Raw genomic sequence first — 22,804 nt, 5'->3', positions numbered from 1 at the left:
AGCATGTACACAAGGAGAAGGGTACAAGGATACTTGTTGCCCATTATCTGTAACAGCAAAAACTGGAAAGTGTGTGTAACAGAGACTAGATGAGTCAACTGTAGTGTTCTCCAGTGAAAGTATGAAGAAGCTATCAATAAAGATGATGACAAAGACCATCTCCTTTGAACTCTCGTGAGCTCCTTTGGATCCTCTTCCAACTTTTGGGCTTCTGTGTTCATCTCCATACTCTTACTTTCAGCAAGAGTCCTTCTAAGTCATTTTTAACCAGAACCCCCCACCCTCCACACGTGATCAGGTTCCTCACCCTCCACCCTCCATAATCACCCTGGCCTGCCTTCAGCAAGTATCCTCCGGGGTCAATTTAGCCGTAAGTCTTCCTTTTCCCTGATTTCCTTTCAGTAGTTTTCTATCTATTGATCCCTACCAACAGTTAGAAGATCTATGCACTCACTATCAAGTGGTGTCAAAGCTAGAAAGGAATCCAGTGTGCTAGTAGTGGAGGGATGGACACAGAGATCAATGGAACACAACTGAAGATACAGAAATAGACGCAAACATATGTGGTCAGTTGATTTTCAGCAGAGGTCCAACAGCTGAAATTCAATGGAGAAAGGACAGATCTTCCAGCAAATGGTGCTGGAACAAGTGAATATCCGCATACAAAACAATGAGTCTCAATTCACACCATGCACCGTATTTTAAAAATTACCTCAAAATGGAGCCTTAAATGTAAAATCTAAAACTATAAAATTTCTAGACGGGAAGTTTTCCTTTCATCAAAATGGGAGAAGATATTTGAAAAGAATATATTGGATAGTGGACATGTACCCTGAATATATCGGGAACATACAAAACTCTTAAAAAAAGCAAAAACACCCAAATAACCCAAGGGCAAAAATCTGAGACATTTCACTAAGGGAGGTGTATACGACAAGATGCTCAACATCATTAGGCATGGGGAAAATGCAAATTAAAATCATAATGAGATATTGCTGCACACCCACTAGAATGGCAAAACAGACTATACTGGCAAGGAGACAGCAGAACTTCTTTGCTGACAGGAATGCAAAAGGTATTGTCACTTTCTAAAACAGTTTGGCACTTCTGTCATATAATGTAAAAATGCCATTCCTATATTATTGTCAAAAAGTAGAAAAGATCCAACTATCCACCAACTTGTGAGTGAACAGACAAAGTGTGCACATCCACACACGAGACTACTACTTGGCAATAAAATGAACTACTGGCACACACAACGATAGAAATGATTCTCAAAGACATGATATTCGGTGAAAGAAACCAGAGTTGAGAGACCATATACTGTATGATGTCGCTTATATGAACATTCTGGAAAAGGTAAATCCATAAGGACAGAAATCAGATTGGTCAGGGGACAGGGAGTAGGTGGAGAGGCTGACTGCAAGTAGCCTGGGGGAGATTTTCGGGGAGATGGGACTGTTCTCTGTCAGTTCTGGTGATGGTAACAGAACTGTATGTGTTTGTCAAACTCACAGAACTATCCACAAGCTGAACAATATATAAACTGAACCTTAATAAGAACAAAGGCATACTTCAAAAATATCACTGTGTCTGATGCGTGGAGAATGGGAAAGAGTGGAAGAGGAAACATCAGAGGCTGTTGCAATATTCTAGTTTAAGATGGCAGTGATTTGGACATTGGTAGTAAAACTTTAGTCAAGTGGGTGGAATCAAAATATATTAGTAAGGTTGTATCAAAAGGACAGGGTAATTTATGATGGGGTTAGATAGAGAGGATGAGGGAGAAGAGCTATCAAGGAAGCCTCCCAGGTGTGCTGAGTTCTAGAACAGAATTTCTTGTATTTCCTGGAGTGGTGTCATGCCCCTGTACCTTTCACACAGGGTACCTCTTCCTGAAACGATTCCTTCATTTGATTCACTCCCATTCATCTTTTCAAGGGCCAGCTCATAATCACCAGTCTGGACCATAAGCTTCTCCTTTTATAGATCACCTTCTGAATATTCCTATCACAGCACTGTACTGAGATTGTCATTTTATTCACCTGCCTCTTCTACCTTAAGAAACATTTTGAGGAAATGGTGATTTCTTTGGAAGGAACTAATTCTAAATATTATGATATAACCAGGACTTGTCAAACCCAGTAGCAGATTATAATATCATACATTTAGCATTATATTTATTAAGCCCACAGTGATAATAACGAATGTAAACATAGGACAACATGTTACTACCAGGGGCTCAATGAGCAAATATTTTCATAATTATCCTTGATGATGAAAGCCTGTGTAGTTCAGTGAGAAGAGCCCTAGGCTTGGGACTGGAAGATGTGATGCAGATCTGGGCTCTGCTGGCCACTGGTGGGGCAGCCCTTGGCATGCCTTCTTATCTCCCTTCGTCAGCTTCCCTGCATACAAGTTCAAGAGTACACTGATGACAGAATGGAGATTTGAAGATTAAATAAGAGTAAGGAAAAGGGATCGGCACAGGACCTGGCCTATGTTTTGCAGTAATAAATGTAAGATGACTCTTGGGAGCACTGCTTAGGGGATCAGTCTGCATGACTCCCCGGCCTTTCATCATGGGAGCTTAAGACAAAAGTCAGCCCCATTTTCTGTGCCTTCTGGTCTAATAATTTTTAAAAGTCTCTTTGAAAGTATCTTCTTCTTTTTTTTTTGGAAAAAGATTTTAGTTACTTATTTGACACAGAGATAGGTAGAGAGAGAGAGCAAGCATAAGCAGGGGGAGTGGGAGAGGGAGAAGCAGACTTCCTGCTGAGCAGGGAGCCCAATGCGGGACTCGATCCCAAGACTCCTGGGATCATGGCCTGAGCTGAAGGCAGATGATTAATGACTGAGCCACCCAGAAGCCCCTGAAAGCATCTTCTAAGTAAAGTTACTGTGTAGAGTGTAAGGCAAAGGAAGAAGAGTTTTAACAGCGGTGCCTTCTACCACACTGTGAGAAACTGAGTGAAAACTTTCTGAGTACGCACAGAGGTCTTTTTAGCTACCAGATGCTGGTAAAATTATTCACATTTATACATACAGAATGATAATAATTAAATATCCCTACCCAGAGCAAACTACCCTTACTACCTCGGCAAATTAGGAATTGGTAAATTTCTTACCTTTTGGGTAGATATCTTTTAGAGGGACTTCTCCTGGGGGCAGGATCCTGACTATTTGATTAGTATCTAAAAGAGTCACACAATTGCTCTGTTTTGGAGTTTCACTTTTCTTCTTTCCTCCATAGAATGTTCTGTCAGTGACACTTGGTTTATGCAAAGATGACGGCCTTTTCCAAGAATAGACTTCACTGGGTGACTGAAAAGAAAGAAAAGATCAGAGTACTGAAATATAGGGGTGCCGGGCTCAGTCGGCTCAGTGTCGGACACCTGATCTCAGCTCACATCGTGATCAAGCCCCACGCTGGGCTCCAAAAAGAAGTACTGAAATACAGTTGACCCTTGAAGAACACAGGTTTGAACCGTGCCAGTCCACTTACACATGGATTTTTTACAGTACAGTAAATGTGTTTTATCTTCCTTATGATTTTCTTAATGGCATTTTCTTTTCTCCAGCTTACTTTACTGTACATACATAATGTACGTAACATACAAAATGTGTACTCGACTGTATATGTTATCAACAAGGTTGTCAGTCAACTGTAGGCTATTAGTAAAGTTTTGAGAACTCAAAAGTTATTCATGGAGTTCTGACTGTGTGAAGGGGTTCAGTGTCCCTAACTCCCATGTCGTTCACGTGCCAACTGTACTATAAATTACATTCACCACTTCTGGAACAATGCAGCCCTTTAAGTGGATACCAGAGGTAAACTTATATTTCACAAGTGTAAGAAAATCAAATTACTTCTTAACCTTCTTGAATTTCATATAGAAAATAGCTATTTCACCAATAATCATATTTCTCAGGCAAATGTGAAATATACAACATACTTTTTATGTTGAAATGAACTATAACTAATAGAGGGAATATAACAATATAGTTTAAAAATGAAATAAATATCTGATACATCTACTTTCTGGCATTACCAGCATTCTGAAGTCCCTGAGTGTGTCTTTCCATTCACATTTCCTTCAGTCTGTCCTAGATGTTTAGAAATCTTCTGGAATTTTGTGTATTTATTCCCTTTTGCGTCACTTAAAATATATATATATATATATTTTACCACATATGTATTTATCCTTCCCTACCCCAAGATCATAGATATTTTCCTATGTATTCTCTAAACATTTTAAAGTTTTGTCTTTCACATTTAAGTCTTTAACCCATTTGGGATTTATTTTTGTGAATGGCATGAGACACAGATTCATATTCATCCTTTTTCCACATGGATAGCTAAGTGTCCAAATACTGTCAAATACCGAACAGCACTGATCAACACTGCTATTATAAAATACAGTTCTGAGTATGTATGCATCCGCTGCTCGGCACTTCATTCCACCCTCTTTTTTTATTTTTTATTTTTTTATTAACATATAATGTATTATTAGCCCCAAGGGTCATTCCATTCTCTTATTTATTTTTCTACCCCTATGTCCATACCATTGTCTTAGTTACTGAAGCTTTACAGTAAGCCTTGAAATTTAGTAGGGCAAATACCACTGCTTCTACTTGGTTCTTCTTCAGGAACATCTTGGTTATTGTCTTTGCTCTTTCATAAAATTTTATGAGAGTTGGATTTGCTCTGCATACTTGTTAGTATTTGATATTTGTCAGTATTTTTTTATGTTAGCCATGTAGTTGTGTCTCATTGTGATTTTAATTTGCATTTCCTGAATGACTAATGATGTTGAAATTCTTTTCATGTACTTAATCTCTGGATCCTCTTAAATTATGTGTTCAAGTCTTTTGCCTCCCCCCCCCCATATTTACCTTGTTACTTCTGTATCTATCTAAATATATTGAAAACTGTGAATTCACACAAATAGATTCAATTCCAATGCTGACTATAGGATTCATTCTAGTGCTCTTCCTTTCTCTATCTGTAACTCCCTTTTCCAATAGTGAGAAACTAGACTTCATGATCTTTAAAATATTTACTTTCTTGCTGAGTTCCACCAAATGTGACTCATATCCCATCCCACTACCACCCTTCCCTCTCAGGCAAATGCCTTCCTTACTCTGCTTGGTCCTGACAGTCAACACTGGCCTTGCTCCTGAATGGACTCCCTCCTCACCTTACTTGGGCTCCTAAATCCTACACCCTACCTCCACCTCCTCAGGGGCACCACCTGCATCCTACCTGGAGTTCATTCCCATCACTGGTGGTTACACCTTCCCCTATCTGGGGTGTCCTCACCTCCTCAGCCTCCGACCTCTGACACCTTACACTGTTTGCCTATTTTCTATATTGGATGATTTGTTTTCTTGCTCTCGAGTTTTAAGCAATCTTTGTGTGTTTCAGATACAAGTCCTTTGTTGGAAACATGATTTGCCAACATTTTTTCCCAGCCATATCTTTTCATTCTCTTAATAGTGTCTTTTATAGAGCTGAAGTTTTAGATTTTGATGAAATTCAATTTATCAAAATTTTGTTATGGATCATATCTGAGATGCTCAATAGAGTGTTTGATAGAAGTGATGATGGTATCTTGTCTTATTCTTTTTTTTTTTTAAAGATTTTATTTATTTATTTGACAGACAGAGATCTTAAGTAGGCAGAGAGGCAGGTAGAGAGAGAGGAGGAAGCAGGCTCCCTGCTGAGCCACTCAAGCACCCCTTGTCTTATTCTTAATATTAAAAAAAATGCTTTTAATTTTTCACTACTAAGGATGATATTTGCTATATGTTTTTTATAGATATTTGGCATTAGGTTAAGGAAGTGATAAAAAGTTTATAATAATTTAGGTGCCTCTGATAATGTTATAAAAAGTTAATAGGTGACATATCCCTTTATTGTTAGCTTTATGAAGAGTCAAAAGAAATTCACATCAAAGCAGAAATGCACTGTGGTACAGGAGAAAGGATACAGGTTTAAGGGTAAGTCACCCTTGACCTCAAATCCCAGCTCCTTTACTCATAATTTTTGTGGCCTAGGAGATATATCTTCTCTGTTTCTATTTCTTCATCTATAAAACCTTATAAAATTGTTTTAAAAATTAACTGTCATGTATGAAAAGGTTTAGAATAGTGCAATGCCTGATTTTTGTATTAGGGTCTAAAAAATACAACTGTTATCATAAAATGTTGAAAGGCTACCTAACTGACCCTAGTTTTTCATTTAACAAATATTCAATAACACCTCCTTTGTATTGGTTACCATACTAAGTAGGGGGGATAAAACTTTTAATTTAGTAAGGTCACGAGTCCTACTGGTTATAAAGGATTTCTATAGGGTTAATTACAAACTGTTTTATACTCAGTGCCAAATACTTTTAATTTATAACCATTTTTTTTACAGTAACAGTATATTTCTATACTAATTTCTTCAATCAGAAGATCAGTATTTTAAATGACTCCACCTTCAGAAACACAACTCTAATATTTTCCCTACTGATCGCAGCAATCATTAAGAAATCATATTAAACATAACTCTCATTCAGTCAAGACTGCCGTAGATACTGTATTTCAACAACATGTTTCATTTTCAGTTATATAATACCATAGCAAATGCTTTTTAGTTGATAATTAGGAAGACATATGGCAAAATCCTAAGCCACAGGGTTTTGGATTTTAGATGTCTTATACCCTGAAATAGTCACCATTCATTAATTACATTAAAAATCTGAGATTATGTGAGACTGGTATACCATCAAGCAGAGCTGCTATTTTTATCTTTAAATGATTCTATTAAAAAAATAAAAGCCACAAAGGAAATTATGAAAATTAAATGTTAAAATACACAGAGCTACATCTAAGTTTATTAGATGACATCTTGGACTTAAATAACCTTTATATTTAATTTTCCCTCATTTCCATCAGGGGAAGATGGTGCCTCGTTTCACCAAAGTCAATTACAAATAGCCCCTTCTTTACAGATAACAGTACATAATAGCAGAAAGGACAACCTAAGAACAAATTAAGCTGAAATTATCACCATAATCTGGATACTGCAAACATATGATAAAGCAGAGCAAAACTCAATGGAAAGTGAACTGATGTTCATGAGTGTTGAAAACATTTAATCTATAGTAATGAGACCCCCCAACTAATTAAACTTTAAAAAACTCTAGAAGACATGTTATTTTGTTAGTCTCAAATGTTCCTCTTGACAGATTACATGAGCACACATTAAGACAACATGATGTAAAATTACCATCAGTAGGTTAAACATTTCACTGTGTCACAGGGACTCCCATGTATAGAGAATACTGGTTTCCCCTTACTAAGTTACATAATTACATTACCCTTTGAATGTCAATTTTAAAAAAGCAGTGAAACTCTATAGGCAGAATGCACTTTCTAATGACTGATTTGGAATACAGACTTGATCTAAAATGTATACCAGAATATCATTACATTTTTAACTAACCCTCAAACAGTCTTACACATCATAGCCTAAACTGGAGAGAAGAAATATTTATTCAATAATTGAAAAAAAAAAACTGGTGCTTACCATGAGATCTGGGAAGCCAATAACAATAGTAGCATAACTATTCTCATCTGAGAGAATTCGGTTAGGAGAGGCAATCTTTTGTCCCACAGCTGAACTTAAATTTTCAGATGATAGTTGATCACTTGAAATTTTATGAGGTATGCTGAGATCTGCTTCTGAAGTGTCAAAGAAACATTAGATACCATATGCCCCTAAAATACTTCAGGAATTAATTTTTGCAAGATTTCATTCTCACCAACTCAAACAGAAAAGCACAAGTTAAAAAAAGAGAAAACACTTTAAATTATATTCATGGCCTTTTGTTTGAGAAAAGTCAGTTTTTACAATCAAGGCATCTCCTCTAAGTGAATGCAAGTTTTATTGAATTCAAAATTTGATTAGCAATATATATATTACCATTAATAGCACCCTGCAATAAAGACGTGAAACTGACCCACCCCACTGGTAATGGTATGTTTTAGGTTTTTTCTAAGTACTATTCACCGCCCCCCCACAACAAAATGGTGATGAATTAAGTAGAAATCCTGAGGACCTGTGTAAAAAAAAAGAAAAGATGCTACGCTAGAAGACTAATGGACTTGGAACCTAAATGCATAGAGAAATTATGATTTCTCAGTTCAAAAAATTCAAAGAAGTGAAAAGATAGTATATTCTTATTTACTAATTCTAATGTAATTACTAAGTTCTTTCTTTTGGGCATAAATTTAACATATGTTGATGTTATTGTTCTTAAATGATTCTGGAGGACTCTAAGGGCACACCACACAGCCCTAAGCACAAAGAAAAGAGAATTTACCTTGTATAACTCCAAATCCTGTGCTAGGCGGCTCCTCTTTCAACACGTACAGCTGGCAAACCCCACTATCCTCAGAGTCAATGTGTGCAGGCTTACTTAAAAGATATTTCCTGAAAATAAACAAAACATCTATGTGAAAAGTTTTTCCTCTTTAATAATTGTGAGTCCAGACTATGAAAGATCAGAATTCCACACCCCCTCCCCTAACTCCAAAGCTTTGTTTTTATATTCTGAGTATAATTTGCAGTTTCAGAGTTCTGTTGTGTATTAACACATAACTTCTCAACACTGTCGACAGGGAGCAGTGCATGATAGCAATGCAGTAATAAATAGGAACTAAAATCCAGTACTTCATTTAAGAGGAAGGGCTTGCGGGGGTTGGGGGGAACAACCCTAAAGTGACACATCCTCATTATCATGGAACCTGCTCTTGATATGATTTTGATCAGCCAGCATAACGAGTGAGAATCTGGCCTCTTACTTGTGACTAGCTGAGGGACAGAAGCCCTCAGCACTGTAATCCCCTTGATCTACTTATTTTTAAGAATTCTATAATAGGGATGTATAAATAGCCAGAAATCTTTTGCAGCAGGATATTTCTGCTTGTCACCCTAGGGGCAGAGAGAATCTGTATTTAGTCAGTAGAGGTAATGAATGAGGCAGGGGGACTCAAAATTCTCTGTGCACCCTACTTATGCCAAGTGCAGCTAATGTCCCTTTCCTCAAGACATATATAGTCCAGTGTGGGGAAGCAGCACAAACGAATGTAACTAAGAGCCACCAACATAAAATGAAGAAGAAACTTCTAAGAGGTGAATTCTGGGAAGCTCCAAAAGGCAACAGCTCTAGGACAGAGACTAAGGCCCTCTGAAGAGAGAATAAATCAAAAATCTATTTTGAACTATCTCTAGTTTGGCAAGAATACTGCGGATTCCCAATGTACTAATAGGAAAAAAGTCTGAAGAATATGGATCATATATAAAAGTCATTATGATTTTACTATTAATTTCCATGTCATTCTCTGAAACACTTTCATAATTACTCTGTGAAGTAATATTTATTTTAATTTTTCCCCGCCCTTTCTTCTTTCTCCTACAGAGATGCCAAATTCAGAAACTGTTAAAAGATGGACACTGGAAGTCAGAACAGTAAGGATTCTGGATAACTGATAAGTATGGCTGAGCTACGGTACATTCCATGAGATTCTGTGTAGATCTACCCACTGGTTTGTTTTGTCTTCCACCAGAAGCCACTTGTCCTCTGCTACAAGAAAAACTGTCTTGATGTTGATGGGAAGTGAGATGGTGTGTGTTCGCCCTTCTAGGACATCCAGCACAGTCAGGCTGTTCCTGAAAGAGGAGAAGAAAACTATCTGAAAGGAAATGGTGAGGATAATGGTTGAGTAATGATGGCACAGTCATTTCATGATCTATCATGCAAATGCTAAGATGAAGGTGTTCAAAACTAAATAATGACAAAGAAAAATGGTAATTGAGACAACTGGGGAGGGGAGTCAGGGGGAGAGAGAGAGAATCTTAAGCACCCAGCACAGAGCTGGACATGGGGTTCAATCTCACGACCCTGGGGTCATGACCTGAGCCGAAATCAAGAGTTGAAAGCTTAACCAACTGAGCCACCCACGCACCCCCAGCACTGTCTGTTCTTAGGTCTGTTTTTAAATGTTCTACAGTGTGGGAAGAGTTGCTTTTACAATAAAATATTTGCAATTTAGTTACATTGGTTTTATAGTAAGTATAATTAAATGAGGAAAGAGAGTGGGCAAAATAAGGATTCCAGTTTAAATCTTCTATAACAAAGAGCTCACCCATTTTCTTTGTAGAATACTAGCCAGTTTTTGTGTGAAAATTCTTTACACATTTTATAAGTTTCCTAAAGAAAAAACAAAATATTCACATTAAATGTGTGAGATGCAGTCATGTCTCTTCAGCTCTTTTCCCTTAAATAAAGTTCTTTGACATATAAACATGTAATTCCTTGAGAAGCTACCTCTTTATTTACTTTGAGACTCTTATGGTAATGTGGATCAAAATATATTTTGAAAATTTATTTCATCTTTAGGATAAAGATTTTAAAAATAATGCCAAATACGGGTTAGAAATAAACCTGCTATCTGGTGATTAACTATGGAATTTATACCATGACATAAACACACAAGAAATGCTGGTTTTTTTTTTTGTAGATTTGGATACATTTATAGGATTTAAATTATCTTTTTTTTTTCATGGTCTTTTAAGACTTAATTATGTTCTTTTGCAGGGCAAAAAGTAAGTCTTACTTTTTCTAATAAATTTTCTTGGACTGGCCTAGTACTTACTTACTAGTTTAATTTAGTTAATGTATTCAAACGTTTATTCATCTAGTAGGTGCAATCAGGTATCTCAGACATCTGTTTATTACATAAATCCAAAATATAAACATATAACTTGAAAACTGTTTCAGTGTCTACATGGTCAGGAACTTGTCACGAATATCATGTTTTAGAAAGTTCATGATGTTCTATTATTATTATAGTTCAGTCCTGAGAAGTCTTCATGTACATATGACGTCTACAAACAAGAAGTTATTGGTTACTTAATTATATGTGTATCTATGTCTATTTATAGGACATGAACATCTATACGTGCATAGTAAGAGAATTCTCTTGTACGGTGTAGTAGTAAACCAAAGGTATGGAGAGGGATGGGCAGGCATGTATCTTTAAGGTAGAAAGCTCCAGAAATCCTTGGCAATTTGCTGGGCAAGTTGGGTGTAGCTTACCGTCTCCTCCTTGTTCCACCAGGAAGGTTTCTTAGATGGACTCTCTTCTGAAGGGAGGACGAGACGTCGAAGGGCTTGGCCAGTGGTATCCAATAATAGGATGACATTACTCTGGAAATAAAGAGTTAGAAGCTCAAGATTTGTTTCTTTTCTTTTTTTTAAAGCAGCAGCCTCTTGGCAACCTGGTAATAAAAGATACAGTGGTAAATCAAAGGAAAGATGACAATACTGAGTGAATAAAGACACTGAATGGTTTTCCTTAATATAGAATGTAAAGTATGAGATGGTTATAGGAAGGTATTTCAAATTATATAATGCAGAATGTATTATCTTTGAAGATTTTATCTTAAAACCATCTCCTTCTAAATATAGACTACTTGAACCATGATTCTGTTTTATTGTATTCTTGAGGAAACTAAGAGGATCGATAATTTTTAAAGTCCATTTACTTTTATTGAAACTACACTTAAAGAATATTTTGTTGAAAACTGTCTTATGTTGTACATATTAAATCTCACTTTAGCTTCTCACATCCAGGTTTACTTCAGAAGAGACGTACATGATAAAAAAGATGGGTTAGCAAGAAAAGATAAAGGATCCTAAGAACCTAGCTCATAATGAGTGTTTCTTCATTTTAAAATTCGCTAAGCTTTAAAAACTCAGAGTTGGTACCGCAATAATATATAAAGAGATTTCTCCAGTAGTATTAATCACAGTTTTGCAAACGAAGTAATAATCTCAGCAATTAGCATTTTTTCAAGAAAATTTTTAAAAAATAAACCTTAACCACACCCAGTGCTCCATGCAAGCTGTGCCCTCTATAATACCCACCACCTGGTGAAAAAATAATGAATACTGTTTTTCTGAAAATAAATAAATTGGGGAAAAAAAAAACCCTTAAGCATTAAAATCAATGAACAGAAACATATGAATAAGAACTTAAAATTGAGAAAGTCAGAAAAGATGAAATATTTTATTTTATTATTTATTATCATTATTTAAAAGACTATTTATTTGAGACAGAGAGAGAGAGAACACGAAGGGCAGTGGGAGGAGGGGCAGAGACAGAGGGAGAAGCGGGCTCCCTGCTGAGCAAGGACACCCCCCCAACCATATGGGACTCAATTCCAGGACACTGGCATCATGATCTGAGCCCAAGGCAGCCGTTTAGGTGAATGAGCCACCTACGTGTTCTATAAGATGAAATATTTTAAAGAGATGCAATGAACTTGGCTTTCTTTGGTGAAAATTTAAAGACCCTTGAAGATTAAACAAAAAGGTTTACAAAAGGGGCACCTTTAAATTGTCAGGCCTCATTGTTCTGCAACTGTCTTCTTTGTTTTGTTTTGTTTAAATTTGAGGCTCCTCCAGTTATCCTAACCCCTATGAACTTTTCATTTCAAAAACTTTCTTTGGGGGGCACCTGGGTGGTTCAGTGGGTTAAAGGCTTTGCCTTCAGCTCAGGTCATGATTCCAGGGTCCTGGAATTGAGCCCCACATCCCGCTCTCTGCTCAGCAGGGAGTCTGCTTCCCTTCCTTTCTCTCTGCCTGTTTCTCTGCCTACTTGTGATCTCTGTCTGCCAAAAAAAACAAAAAAAAAGAAAAAAAAAACTTTCTTTGGGGAAAATGAAGTACCCATGAATTAATATATAGTCTTTCAAATATAGGAAACAAGTAAGAAGTGTCTGTTTCCTTGTCCTTTAATAGTTACTGGGCAGCTTATGTTTAAAGCACAGAGGAGAACACAATGATGAATTAACCATGACCCTTACTCTGACTTATATAGTTCAGTTGGAAATAAAAACAAATGCAAAGAATCTGATGATTCATCTGCAAATCTGCGACCTCATCGTGTGGTTTCAAGTTTATTTGATGAGCTAATTTTATTGAACTGCTCAAGCATTAAAGTCGTATTTGTACCACATAGATTCCTTCACTCCGAATCTTGGGTGTAGTAAAAAATCCCACTAAGCATGTTGACAGAGCCTAAGCTTCTCTGCAAACATCACTCTTTGAGTGCATCATTGGTATAATATGCAATTCCCCATTCAGAATGTGTTAGGGATATTATTAAAATCATCACTTCCTATAAGAAGTATTATTTCTGGCCTCTGAAAGTTTGGAAATGATGGCAATACCTTAAAAGTTTTACTTAAGAAAATGTATAAAGTTAAAAAATTTACAGCCTCCATTCTAGGTTAAATCTTTTTTTTTAGCAAGTACTTTTTAAAGGAGAAAATCTTTCTCGTATGATAAATATGAACATTAACATGAATTCTTAGCACTTTAGCAATTCGGGATAATATTAACTCTTCTAAGCAAAAGAAAGTCCTAAAAATAATGTTTGATTCCAAAACATGATTAAGCAGAAGAATAAGCAGATGATTAAACAGATACGATTAAGCAGAAAAAATAAGTATGCTTTTGCATTTTTCTTCCTTCTTAGGGTCTAATACTCATATGTGCATAATTTGGCAAAAGTGGCCTGAAAAACCGTATCTTTCTAAGTGACAGAAAATATATATATTTCTAGCCATTGTTGTATTTAGACTGTTTTAGAAGCAATCGGCAACATGAAGGAGTTCTGTTGCTCCGTCCTTTTAGATGTTAATGGTTTCCTTCTGTAAGTGACTAATAATATATTCTGTCTGAGTTTAAAAATAGAATTTTGCGTCACATCTGAGTACATGTAACTGTGGCTTTGGTGCTCCTTCAAGGGGGGAGGGAGGAGAAGCAAGGGAGCAATTTCGTTATGTTTGTATCTGACTGGGAGAAATGTAACCTCTGGATGACCTCAGTGTCCTAAAGTCTGAAATTCTAAACTTTATACAGATGAAATAAGTAATCTCATGGCAGGGGAGGGGGAAGGGAGGAAGGTCTTTATTTTTAGGCATGGCAAAGTTTCCCTTTCCTCACTTATGATTTTATTTTAGCAAGGAAGTTTTGAGCAACTTTTTAAGCCAGGGAAATGCATCCACAGCAAAGCTTTATAAAGACAAGGCACAGAAGAATTAATGGGAGTATTTCTCTACAATAGTTTAGCTCTGCTTTCAGGGAGGGCAGAATGGGGAAAAAGGAATTGAGGGCAGTGGACTCATTTGTTAGTTGATCAAAATTATTTACCATTTGTTAAATTTTACAGATGCATGCTGTTCATTTGGAATCAAAGAGGTCTTACCTCCTAAACAGGGCTATAATATAGAATAGGCAGCTAAGATACCCTCTCTGGGAAAAGAGGCAGTTCAGAGTCCAGTGAAGTATTCTCATAAGCTGTGCATGCTTGCTCAAGGGTGCTGAGGTAGTTTTCTAGAAAACGGTTCAGACTGTAGTCAAAGGGCCAAGTCAGGTGGTAGAATGCAAGAATGCCAGGAGGCCAAGGGCTGCTATGGAAGTTAGGCACCTCTTTGCACTCAAGAGAGTATTAATTAGCAATGTTGCCAAATAGTTGGCTCTTTTGAGAAAATATAATACTTGCTAGCAACCTAGAAACCTAGTACTTAACAAAGAATTGGTATATGTAGATTTGACAGTTAATTTGAGAGCTGAAAATTAGGCAGGGTTGTTTGAATAAATACTCCAATTTAGATTCTTACTGAAATGCAACTGGCTTACTGAATTAAAAATTGCCAAGATATCTTGTGCTTTTTATGACAGATTCTTCTCGTTGTGGAATTCAATTCAATGGCATTGATATTTTATTAGACACCTATAAAGTAAAACCCATATTCCATGTGCTGGACACAAATTTTTATAAGCAATATATGGATATTTATAAACTTTGCCTGGAGGAGAAAGTGAAAAATTTTTTTAAAGTGATAATCAGAAAAAAATTTAACTCAGAATTTATGATAATTATGAGAAGCCCAAAGTTAAAGTTGACTTACTGACTCAGTGAAACACCAACATGTTATTTATGCAATATTTCCTCTTGATTAGACATGGTCTAAAAGTATTGTTTCTTGGTAACACTTTGCTCTCCTGGTGACTTTAAATACTTGTAAATAACAATACTGCATTTCTTTAATATCTTCCTATTGTCAATACTTTTTAACTATTCAGGCTATTCTTTTCCCCAAGTGGCTGCTGAGTGGGAGGGTGGAAGAAATTTAATTCTGGTGGGGCCAATCCAATTAGGTTTGAATCTTAGTTTTCCCATGTGTTTACTGGGCAGGTTATCTGAACTCTCTGAGCCTCCACTTTCTCCCATGTAAATAAGGGTAAGGGAGGCCTAAATGTGCTGCTGGAAGAATAACATGAAATAAAGTATGTCAACTTCATTTAGTACATTGCCAGCGTTAGTAATCCTTGAGAGGTTCATCATTTGCTTTCTGGGACACCACACCCCTGGTCCATCCGTCTACTTCGCTGGGCACTCATCTTTAATACCCTTGTCTGATTTTCCCTGTGTCTCCCTGATTTCTTAGTATTTCACTGCCCCAGAGCTTAGACTTCTCTCCTCACCATCACTCCCTTGGTGACTTATTCAGTCTCATAGTTTTTAATAACAATTGTCTGCGAAGGACCACAGATTTATATTTCCTATTCTGAGTTCCACCGAACTCCAGACTCATCTACTGGATGTCTGACAGGCATCTCAGATTTAACCCAAGGTCTAATCCCTGCCAAATCAACTCCTCATCTCAACTGATGGTGACTCCATCCTTTCAGTTGCTCAGGCCCTAAACCTTGAAGTTGCCCTTAATTAACTCTACCCTCTTTCACCCCCTGCATTTGATCTGGTAGGAAATCCTATTGGCTCTACCTTCAATATACATCCAAAATCCATTATTACTGACAACCTTCCTTCTCTAAACTGCAATGATCTCTTGCTGGATCATAGCAAAAATTTCTTAACTAGTCTCCTTCATTCTGCCTCAGCACCTAAAGATTATTCACTGTGGAGAAGCCAGAGAAATTCTTAAAAATATAAGTCAAGTCATGCTACTCCTCCGCTGGAAACGCTCTAACACGTTCCTCCTCCTCTCCTAGGCAGGGCCCAGGACATTACAATGGTTGAGGAGGCTCTGCACCATCTGCTTCTCCATCCCTGGCACCATGCCCCTTCCCCAGCCAGCTGAGGAACCTCTGTGACCTCACCTCCCTATACTCTCCCCCTCACACTATCTTCCCCACCATATTTCTTTAAAGATGGAACAAAACCATGCTCCAGCCACTGGGCCTTTGAACTTACATTCCCTTTGCCTAGAACTCTCTTATTTCAGATATCTGTTCTCCCCCTCACTTCCCTTAAGTCTTTGCTTAAGCATCCCCTCCTCATTTAGGCAAACCCTGCTCATCCACCCTATTTTAAATGTCGATCTTCCTGCCAGCCTTCTATTTTACTCTCCCTTGCTTCTCATCTTCTAACTTGAGATACTATTTAATGATTTCTTTTGCTTATTTAATGATTCCTACCTTCCTGCATCAGAATATAAGCTTTTCAGGCCAAAGATTTTTGTGTTCTGTTTGCTGCAGCATCTCCAGTAACAGGCACGTGATATATATTTGCCGAATGAATAATATGCTCGGTATGGCGGATACTAGGTGATCACAAGTATGCAAAAACCTTACACGAGCCTTACCTGCTGCTCATGGAGAATCACTTGACCCTTGAGGGGATTTCCCAGCGGTGCCACTGTCACAAATGGGTGCCAAACCCTACCGGCTATTCTTGGGAAGATGTCAGAGAAGTCCGCCAAGTAGCCACTTTTCCCGGTCATGTTCATGAAGTATAAGGTGATGGGATTGCATGCAACTACGTAGAGGGTATTTTCCTCGTTTTCTGGAATGACAAAAGGTGTTAATTTTGTGGTCTGCACAAGGTTTTCTGACTGGTCAACATGTCCAGTGCAATCTGAATCACGAGACAGAGCACACAGTTGGAACTCAGCTGATGATCTGTAGATGGACTGATTAGGAGACAGATATCTACAAATTAACTCTGATTCTAAGCTTTTCTCTCACAAATACAGAAGAGGGAAAAAACCAAAGGAAAAAAGCAACAAAAACTCTAATTTGCATAAGTGGACAATACTGAAAGAGAGAGTTAAGTGATAGGAAGGACAGCATCTGGGTTTTGTTTTTAAGAGCTAACTCTGACTGACAGCAGCTGCCTGGAAGGATGTTTGGAAACGGTCAAGGTCAGGACAAAGTCTAACCAGAAAAGCGCTCCTGATTAGCGAAGCCTCTCACAGGTGTGGGGTGGAGGTTCATGGCGTACTCATTTCCAATCCCAAGAGATGCAACAAAGGGCCAAAGTTCAAACTTTAATAGCAAAATCCATATATAGTCCCTACTAGTGAATGTAAGATATCTTCACAAGAGCACCAGTCTGTTAACAAAAAAACTCTGTTTTTTTTTTTAAAAGATTTTATTTATTTATTTGACAGAAAGAGATTACAAGTAGGCAGAGAGGCAGGCAGAGAGAGAGAGGAGGAAGCAGGCTCCCTGCTGAGCAGAGAGCCCGATGCGGGACTCTATCCCAGGACCCTGAGATCATGACCTGAGCTGAAGGCAGCGGCTTAACCCACTGAGCCACCCAGGCGCCCTGTATTTTTTTTTTTTAAATTGACTCAGAGAGAGAGAGGGAGAGAGATCACAAGTAGGCAGAGAGGCGGGGGGTGGGGGAGCAGGCTCCCCGCCAAGAGGAGAGCCCAATGCGGGGCTCGATCAGGACCTGAGCTGAAGGCAGAGGCTTAACCCACCCAGGGACCCCATCTCTGTATATTTTTAAAACACATATTTTTATTTAACAAAGCTGATTTTAGGAATAAACAATACTCATAGAACTGATATGAGCAAAAACTTGCTTCTGCATTTTTGCCTCAGCAATCCCCATTTTAGGCAAGTGAGTCTCTCCCTTTCTCCTGTCATCATCTCTGATGATGGACCTTAGTAACTTAGGTCTGATGAAGGACCTTAGTAACTGCCATCAATTGAAAACTTCTGCCAAAACGTAGCCAGGGCACGCTGCATGAATCAGGAGGTAATGGCAACAGTCCAGAAATGCAGATGCCAAAAATTCACATCCTTTATTTGCCATTCTTTACAATAACTTTAATGACTGCAAATCACTCCAGCTCTTTCATATTTCATGTAATCATCAAACTGGAATCCCTGCCCCCATATCCAATGTTTCTCTTTTTCTTTTCCCCTTCTATTTTTAGCACATGTCTGGGTATGTTTAACTTTGTGCTACAATTGTAATGAGAAACAGATATATGCTCACAAACTTAGCACGGTTTAAGTGGATTCCACAATAGTATTTTGTTAGGTTATTATAGGAAATTAGTTCTAAATTACATACAATTACTATCTAATCCAAAAATGACACAGTTCCTGAGTCTATCATAGACTTCTTGATGTTTAGAGGTTCTTTTAATCCCTCTTTAAAAAAAAAAAATCAATGCAGGAAGGAAAAATCAAAAGAGTAAATTGACATACCATGTGATGTAGCAATGTCACAGACTAAGTTAATTTCATCCAATGGTAACTTCCAGGAGGCACATTCTTCAGTAAAGGTTTGGGCTCTTTCTTCATATCTTTCTATTGGATATTCCTGTATGTTTATAAAGGCTGGGCCCTATAATAAAGTAGTTGTCTGGGTTAAGGAATTTAGGTAGTTACCAAAATGTAGAAAGGCTAAAGTTTTTCTAAAATATAGAGTTTAAATTCAAATACTCAACATATTAAATTACCTTGTCTAATTTTATTGACTGCTATGGTGCCTATAACAATAGTAATATCACATACTTGCATTTATAAATGCTTTCATTTGCACTATCTTATTTAATTTCTCACTTTCTTTTCTGTTTACTGACAAAATATACCCGATGTAAAATCCCATAGGTTTCTCATGACTGTATCCCTTCCTAAGTCAAGAGCAAGTTTTGAACTGTAAGTCTTAGGACCCAGGGTTGGCCAAACCAGGAGAATAATCTGTAACTGTATGAATCAGGGCTTGATACCGTTCCATTGTAAAGAATGATTATTATATCATTATATAGAAAGTAAGGGCTGAATCTGGGTCCTTGAAATAAAATATACATAAAAAGTGACATTCTAAATTTTAAAAAAAGCTTCCTGATAACCACTACCATTATTTACAAAAGGCAGACCATAACACACTTAATGAACATTAATCAATATAAACAGAAGGAGAGGAACTAATTTAATAATGTTACTGATATTAAGGCTGGGTCCTTCGAGATGAACACATATAAACATAATCACACTTTCAATATCTGCATGCTGTACAGTTCTTAATTAATCAAAGATGTCTGGGTTAGATAGTGACCTTTGTGGCATCCCTGCCACCCTTGACCCTGCCCCTTTTGATCTAGTCCGAGTCTCAGGAGCCGAAAGTCTAAAAACTATGTTCCTCATCCTCTCTGGTAGTAAGGGTTCCAGGTATTGAGGTTCTGCCAATGAAATGCACTTGAATGGTCCACAGGTCAAGTCTGAGCCACCACCTGCTTTTGTAAATAAGATTTTATGAGGACACAGCCACATTTCTCTGCTAACATACTGTCTACGGCTCTGCCACCCCCAGCAAAGGCGAGTAGCTGCAGCAGCAGAATCTGTGTGGCCTAGAACAGATACTGTGTGGCCCCTTCCAGAAAAAGCTCGTTGATCTTGCCTGGCTATGTGGCTGCCAGCCACAGGGGTGGTGGGAGAAGCAGAAGCACTCATCCTGAGACTGAAAATCCAGTGGTGACCTGTTGACTTCTGTTTCTTCTGTCCCTTCTAATGAGCATCCAATTCCCCACAGTAAATCCCTTTCTGCTTCAAATATCTAAAGGAGCTACTGTTACAACTAATGACTGATACTCTTTCCCTTTGTCTATTTACATGGAAGCAAATATCATGGAGTCAGTGTTCTAGGATAACACACAACATACCTGACTCTAATTCAGGTTAGCTTTTAGGAATTCTATTAGCCATTAGCAATGATCTACATTGAACTCCTTGGAGGCCAGACTGGCTTGAGATGGGAGCAGAAGCTAAATCTAAAATTACCTCAGAACAAGTCATTTCTGAGATTATATGGGTTTTTCCAGGGAAGACAGAGAAAAAAATCTGTAACATTTAATATTTTAATGAAGAAATAATGATATCAACCTTTATGTCTATATGATGAGTTTCTGCTGGACACAACAGTTTTTGTATTCCATTTCTTGACTGGCCAACTGTCCAGTAGCCCACGAACGTCTGCTCTGGCAGAGGCAACCTGGCAAGGATGGTTTGAAAAGTCAACATTTCTTCTTGTTTCCAAGTCATAGAAAAAAAAAAAAATGAGCCGTCTATTATCAACCACATGAATAAATTTGGAGAATGCTTCACTTAGGAATGAGTTATATTTTATTTCATTAAAAGATAGTCTATAGTACGACACTTAGAATATACTTTAAGAATTAGATTATACTCCTGCTGTTTGCAATGACAGTCAGAGACAGACTGAATACCATATGATTTCACTCATATGTGGAATTTAAGAAACAAAACAAGCAAAGAAGGAAGAGAGAGAGAGGGAGAAATCAAGAAACAGACTCTTAACTATAGAGAACAAAAGTGATGGTTACCAGAAGGGAGGGGTGTGGAGGGATGGGGGAAATAGGTGATGGGGATTAAGGAGTCCACTTGTTCTGATGAGCACTGGGTCGTGTGTAGAATTCCTGAATCACTATATCGTACAACTGAAACTAATATCACACTGTGTGTTAACTAACTGGAATTAAAATAAAAACTCAAAAAAAATTTCACATTTCTAAAACTCAGAAGGTAAAGTCCTGTTCTGTTTTTCACTTGATGACAATAATTAAGTTTTACATATTTTTTCCTTGAATTGGTAAAATACTTCGTGATTTAATACCTCAATTCCTAATAAACTATAGAAAGGATTTAGAGAAAAAAAATGAAACATTCTAATCATTTTTAGTCTATTTTTAAAAATTTGGAATCAAATAATATTATAAAATATATAATAATATATAAAAATATATATAAAATATAAAAAATAATAAAATCAAATAATAAATAGTACACAATACTACAAGTCCTATATTTGTAAGTTTTACAGGGCAAGTTTCATAGAGTGTATTTTAGCACTTTAACCTTTTCTTCTTCTTTTTTTTATACTTTGAATTAAGTATGATATACATACAGAAATATTCACACCAATGTATCACTTAGCCCTGAATGCACCTCTGTATCCAAGTCATTATTTCCACTAAGGGAGCTACTGTCCTGACTTCAATGGAATTACTGTGTTTACATTCTTTTTTATTTAAAGTTATTTTTAGATAAAGCGATTTGTCAAAATACAGCAATCCTAGAAAACCACAAATTTTTGAGAATAAAGCCTTTTCGTTTTAATCATATTATCTATTCTTCGAATCTTTTTTTAAAAAAAAAGAACCATTAATTTGTCATTTAATTTATTATAAATTTCTTATTCCATGGCAAAAACAATTTAAAAAAATGATTCAGAGTTAAAAAGTTGTTTAAAAATAATGCATGTGGAAAAAAAAATGCATGTGGGACTATCAACTGAAATACATGCTTGGAATGAGTTTGATGATCATTAAAAGAGTGTATATTTATATTTAGAAATTCTTTTATTTTCACGAACAGGAGTACACAGTATTTCCATATGCTTAATAAGACCATGTAAGGCTCAGACAGTTTTTACATAAAATAATGGAACCAAGCATTCTGGTGGAATATGCTTCTTGTCCCTTTGAAATGCTAATGTCTGCCATACACACAAAAGAATTTTACAGAGAAATTCTTCTAATTCATATGACATAAGTCTCTCAAAAGGAGTTTTTTGCTTTTTTAATCTATCATCTAAAACACATTTTAAGTGTCTGGACAATTATCCTGATTGGTCAGCCACTTCCCTGTTTACTAGAAATGAGGTGGGAAGGGCACCAAATCAGGGGATTTACAGTTATTGTGTTTCCTCTTTTAAATGTAATAAAAACACATTTCAGTGTCAAAAGGGCAGATCTTGAAAACGTGTTGCAGACTAGAATCTCTCCTTGTTAGGGAAAGAGCAGCATTCTTCACTTGGTTTCAGCAGTTCACTAAAGGAGAATTAGATCTCTAAAAAGAGAAGGAGAAAACGAAGGAAGGACACACCTTATCTCCCTCAAGCCTAGAAGACTTAGTGTAACAAGATGCAGGAGGCCTGGGTTCTAGTTCTAGTTCTTCTATTAACTAGCTCTGCAAACACGGGAAGGAGAAAGTCTGCTAACTGCTCCGAGCGTTATCTTCTTCCTTTGTGAAATGAAAGGGATGATATGTGCAAGGTTCCTTATAGATTTAGGAGTCTCTGATGATGGATCACTGGAGTGGGTAGAGGGAAGCGTCCGTGCTAAATTCAACAGCCTTCCAGTACCTTCACGCTCCAAAGTGAAAATAGAATGAAAATACCTATACCTGCCAACAGAATCAGTGCCCTGACAGACAAGTATGCTTTATTAAAGCTTATAAAAAGAGGGTCTAAATACATCCCAAACTAGCTCTTTGAAGACAACAGAAACAGTTACACATCTTGAAGTCTAATTAGAAGTGGACAATTGCTTTAAAAAAATGATCCCTGTGCACCTGGGTGGCTCAGTCATTAAACATCTGCCTTTGGCTCAGTC

At 37.1% G+C, this 22,804-nt stretch overlaps 1 protein-coding gene across 2 annotated transcripts in view; it reads right to left on the bottom strand.

Annotated features, from left to right (window-relative positions):
- VWA8 (von Willebrand factor A domain containing 8) overlaps positions 1 to 22,804 on the bottom strand; it is a 330,223-nt gene that overhangs the window by 95,904 nt on the left and 211,515 nt on the right. For both annotated transcript variants that reach the window (XM_044249814.1, XM_044249815.1), the window contains 9 exons: positions 20,274 to 20,382; positions 18,597 to 18,735; positions 16,736 to 16,935; positions 11,154 to 11,264; positions 10,201 to 10,265; positions 9,599 to 9,724; positions 8,376 to 8,485; positions 7,580 to 7,734; positions 3,129 to 3,324 (listed from right to left, as the gene is read on the bottom strand). In XM_044249814.1, coding sequence (XP_044105749.1) covers positions 3,129 to 3,324; positions 7,580 to 7,734; positions 8,376 to 8,485; positions 9,599 to 9,724; positions 10,201 to 10,265; positions 11,154 to 11,264; positions 16,736 to 16,935; positions 18,597 to 18,735; positions 20,274 to 20,382 — 1,211 coding nt within the window. The remainder of the gene's footprint in view (positions 1 to 3,128; positions 3,325 to 7,579; positions 7,735 to 8,375; positions 8,486 to 9,598; positions 9,725 to 10,200; positions 10,266 to 11,153; positions 11,265 to 16,735; positions 16,936 to 18,596; positions 18,736 to 20,273; positions 20,383 to 22,804) is intronic.

The sequence above is a fragment of the Neovison vison genome, chromosome 5 (genome assembly GCF_020171115.1).
Source record: "Neovison vison isolate M4711 chromosome 5, ASM_NN_V1, whole genome shotgun sequence".
Lineage (NCBI taxonomy): Eukaryota > Metazoa > Chordata > Mammalia > Carnivora > Mustelidae > Neogale > Neogale vison.
This window is presented reverse-complemented; position numbering and strand designations above follow the sequence as displayed.